The sequence below is a fragment of the Vombatus ursinus genome, unplaced genomic scaffold, assembly GCF_900497805.2.
Source record: "Vombatus ursinus unplaced genomic scaffold, bare-nosed wombat genome assembly UNPS02015184.1, whole genome shotgun sequence".
In the NCBI taxonomy this organism is placed as follows: Eukaryota; Metazoa; Chordata; class Mammalia; order Diprotodontia; family Vombatidae; genus Vombatus; species Vombatus ursinus.
The window spans coordinates 740,717-745,074 of record NW_020954962.1 but is presented as its reverse complement, the minus strand read 5'-3'; the positions used below and the strand labels follow the sequence as shown (position 1 = coordinate 745,074).

The 4,358-nt window shown below is 36.8% G+C and overlaps 1 protein-coding gene across 1 annotated transcript in view; it reads left to right on the top strand.

Moving 5' to 3' along the window:
* Positions 1-4,002: 4,002 nt before the first annotated feature.
* LOC114031600 (olfactory receptor 5W2-like) overlaps positions 4,003-4,358 on the top strand; it is a 1,044-nt gene continuing 688 nt past the window's right edge. Inside the window, exon 1 of the mRNA XM_027846732.1 lies at positions 4,003-4,358. This exon is cut by the window's right edge and continues 358 nt beyond it. Within this exon, the coding sequence (XP_027702533.1) occupies positions 4,003-4,358 (356 nt within the window).

The following is a 4,358-nucleotide window of genomic DNA, read 5'->3' as shown; positions in this document are numbered from 1 at the left end:
TTCTCCTCCTCCTCCTCCTCCTCCTCCTCCTCCTCTTCCTTCTTCTTATCATCCTTCTCCTCCTTTTCCTCCTTGCTTTTTTCTTTTTGTTTTCCACAATACAAGGCCTTAATAAATGTATATGAAGTTCAACTCAGTTTTTGTATGTGGAAATGCAAGTTTCGGGGCACAATGGTTCATAAGTAATTGAAAGATTTTTGGCCCTCATCACCATTCCTCTCCCTTCTATGAATTCTTTTCCTGACATCCTCCATCACCAATACACAAAGGCAATAAAAAGTGAGATCTCCATCCAGACATTCATCCAATTTGAGAAAAAAAAACATGAGGATTAAAAGTTTAACTTTGTTCCCAGTTGCATTCCTACCTCGGTCTCAGACCGTGCATCATTCAAGGAAGACAAGACAAATGGGTTTTCCCTTTGGGTTAATTAGACAAGTGTTTACACAAAAGTGTAGTGATAAATTGGAAGGTTCTAAGCTCTAAGTTCCAAATTCCCCTAAATAAAAAAAAATGATTTCCCTCCACTTGAGTCCATCAGACAAGACTGTTCTCTGGCCAGGTAGGTTTTAAAAACTTCAAGAGTTGGTATTGTAGGACAGTGGTTTTAGAGGATAATTCCACTAGGTGACACAAAGAATTGTGACTAAAGTGTTTTCACTGAATCTTGGTAACTGATTGACAGAATCCAGTACCAAAAAGCAGAAATAGTTTTTGTCTCCTTATGTTCAGAATTTACCCTCTCTAAATGAGGAATGAGCACACATTCTTATCTGTTGCTGGTTGAAATGGGTTTTACTGAGGCATTTTCCTCTTATGACCTAATAAATATTAACTTTTTGATTATATCCAAAAGTAGTTGAGAAAACACCTTTAAAGGTTCCCACAGATATAAGTTGACTTACATTTCACACTTTTCTTCTCAGGTTAAAGTAAAAATAAAAAGATTGCTTCTCTCCATTCTCTACCTTTAACACACACATATACACACACACACGCACACACAATATTCTTGAATGATTATATTTCTTCTATATTTTCCTCTCCCCATGCATTCTATAAGTATATACCCCATACATAAACAACTCCCAATAGAGAGTGGTACTCAGTGACAACAATTATTCTTTTCAGTAGGTTGCAGAAGATCCAATATCTGTTATAGAGTGTTGCCCTATTAAAATTACATTTAAAAAAATTAAAATGTTGTTAGGAGTTGTCAGAAAAAATAAAATTTAAGGACTCTTCTATATTTATATGAAAATACCAGGGAAACTGAAGACTTAAGCATCAATGAATTGACACTAGAATTTTTTCAGATTTCTGTGTTAATTGACTAGACTTATGTGTCATTATAGAAGGAATTTTCAGTGGGGGAACTCCCTGTATCATTGCAGACCACAACTTGCTCCCCAAATTATTACATAATGAGGATGTCTGAGGTTTGTGAGCGGGTAAATGACTTGCTCAGGATCAACCAGTATGAACAAAAGGTAACACGACACCAGGTTTATTTAACTCTGAGACCAGCAAAATATACATCATGAAACCAAGGCATCTTGCCATACACATAATAGCCTTTGGTAAATATTTGTCAAATTGGATGAATACTAATAGATTTTACTAAAATTTGCAAAATGCTTAACATGGATATTTTCTTTTGAGGCCAATGACAAGTCTTTGCACAAAATATCTATGTATTATTTCTCCCTTTTATGGTTGAGTGAATTGAAGCTCAGAAAGGTTCCTTCAATTGTCCTTAGTCATAGTCAATGTGAGTCAGAAGGAAGACATCTTGACACTTCAGGGAGTTTTCTAGGGTAGGTCTAAAGGTGGTTCTCTACCCGTCATGAGACATGACTTCTCACCATATACATGTTGAGAAAGTCTTATTAAATTGAACAGAGACTGACACTTTTTCTGAACTTGCACAAAACTGAACATAAATTAATCATTTCTGAGACTAGCAACATGCTTTTTGGGGAAATATTTTATATGTGCCTTGCTCTAGACTTCTCATCCTGCCATCTTTCCTTTTGAGTGTACCACCATCTTTCCAGACACCACGATATGCAAGCAAGGGGTTCATCCTCATTTCCTTCTCTCTCTCTCTCTCTCTCTCTCTCTCTCGCTTACTCTCACAGACACAGACACAAAGTCCATTCACTTGTAATGTGCTATCAATTTTATCTTTGAGACATATCTTCTTTAAAACCCCTGGTCTCATTTGCAATTGTGAAAGCTCTGGTGCAAGCACTCAATACCTCTAACCAGAATCCTGGCAATACCCTTGTGGTTAGTTGACCTGCCTCATCCAATTACTTTCCAATATAGTCATCCTATAACAGTTATCAGATTGTTCTTCCTAAAGCATAGGTCTGACCAAGTCACCACACCACCTCTATTTAGTAAACTCCAATGGCTTCTTATTTCAACCATGGTCAAATGTAAAATCCCCTGCTTAGCTTTTAAAGCCCTCCATGTCCTCATTCGCTTTGACCTTTCCAGCCTATTTATACCACAATCCCCTTTACTTGCTCTGCGACAGTTAGGTGGCACAGTGGGTAGAGTAATGGACCTAGAGTCATGAAGATTTGAGTTTTCATCTCACTTCAGATACTTCAAAGCTCTGTTATCTTGAGTAAATCACTTAACCTCTATCTGCCTCAGTTTCTTCATATAAAAAAGAGACAAAAATAGCACCTGTTTCTCTTGGGGATTTGGACACTAAAATAATAAAACATATTCAAAGCACTTTGCAAGCTTTGCAAAATTTAGTAATTCTTATTCTCATTATTTACTCTAAGTTCTAACTTATTTGCTCGTTGTTACTCACACAAAACTCAATATTTTTGATGGAATATTTTTTTGGCTTTCTCTCAAACCTGGATTTCTTTTTCTTCTCAACTTTGCCTCCAGAATTCTTGTCTTAATTAAAATCTTAGCTAATATCCCACATTATACAACAAGAACCTCTCAGTACTCCTTAATACATGTACATTGCCCTTGACAATATCATACACAAATATATACATATGCTAATATATGTTCGATTGCATGTTGTCTCATTTTACTGTAAGCTGCTTCAGAGCAGCAATTACTTATACCTTTATTTGTATCACCAGGGATTATCATATTGCCTGGCACACACTAAGTCCTTACTAATTTTTTATTGAGTTAAGGCCTCCATTTTACCTTTCAGGAAGCTGAAGGTCAGGAGTGTTGGGGTATTTGATGATGTTCAAAATCATTAATATATGTCAGAGGAAGGATTCCAGGTCAAATCTTCCTGAATCCATGTTTAATGACATTTAAACACACATTAGATCTATTAGATGGAGAATGCAATATCTGGGGTCATTTAGTTTTGGGGAGGAAGAAATCGCACTGCTGATATTTGTGAGAATTACTATCAGGAGGGGGCAGTTAGGTGGCACAGTGGATAGAGCACCGGCCCTGAAGTCAGAGGACCTGAGTTCAAATCTGGCCTCAGATCAAACACTTGACTCAGAATAGCTGTGTGACCTTGGGCAAGTCACTTAACCCTGATTGCCACACTGGAAAAAAAAAAAAAAGAATTACTATCAGGAGAACTTCTATGAAGATCTACATCTAATCCTCATTGACTTTGTGATCAGAAGAAAATCATCCCATAACTTTGAACTTTTTTTCACAGAGGAAAATTTGAAATACCAATATTTACAGTTCACAGTTCACATGTCACTAGTTTGTGCTAAGGAATTTCTTAAGCCTTAAAGCACTATACAATTGTGAGGCATCTGTGGATTCTCAGCTCTTTCTTCTCTATTTGTGAATACCTTATCTGGATAAAATGAAGTCTGATATCTATCTTTGGTATTAATAAATAATTTATAGGAACTATCTGTCTCCTTTTTACAGAGAAGCAATCCAAAATTCCTGTGCACATTATCTTTAGAAAAGAGTGAAAACACACTTCTTCCATTTGCCTGTTTCCTGCTTACAGAAACACAGAACAAAGTAGAAATGATGGAGAATTATTCCATCCCAACTGAGTTCATCCTCTTGGGATTCACCAGTGATCCAGAGCTAAAAGTGGTCCTTTTTGTTCTCTTTCTCCTCATTTATTTAGTTATTCTCGTAACAAATGTTGGGATGATCATCTTAATCAGGATAGATCCCCAACTCCATTTGCCCATGTATTTCTTCCTTAGCCACATGTCCTTCTGTGATCTCTGCTACTCCACAGCCATTGGCCCGAAGATGTTGGTAGACTTCTTTGCCAAAGACAAGTCTATTTCCTTCACTGGTTGTGCTCTGCAATTCTATTTCTTCTGTTCCTTTATAGATGCTGAGTGCTTATTGTTAGCAGTAATGGCCTT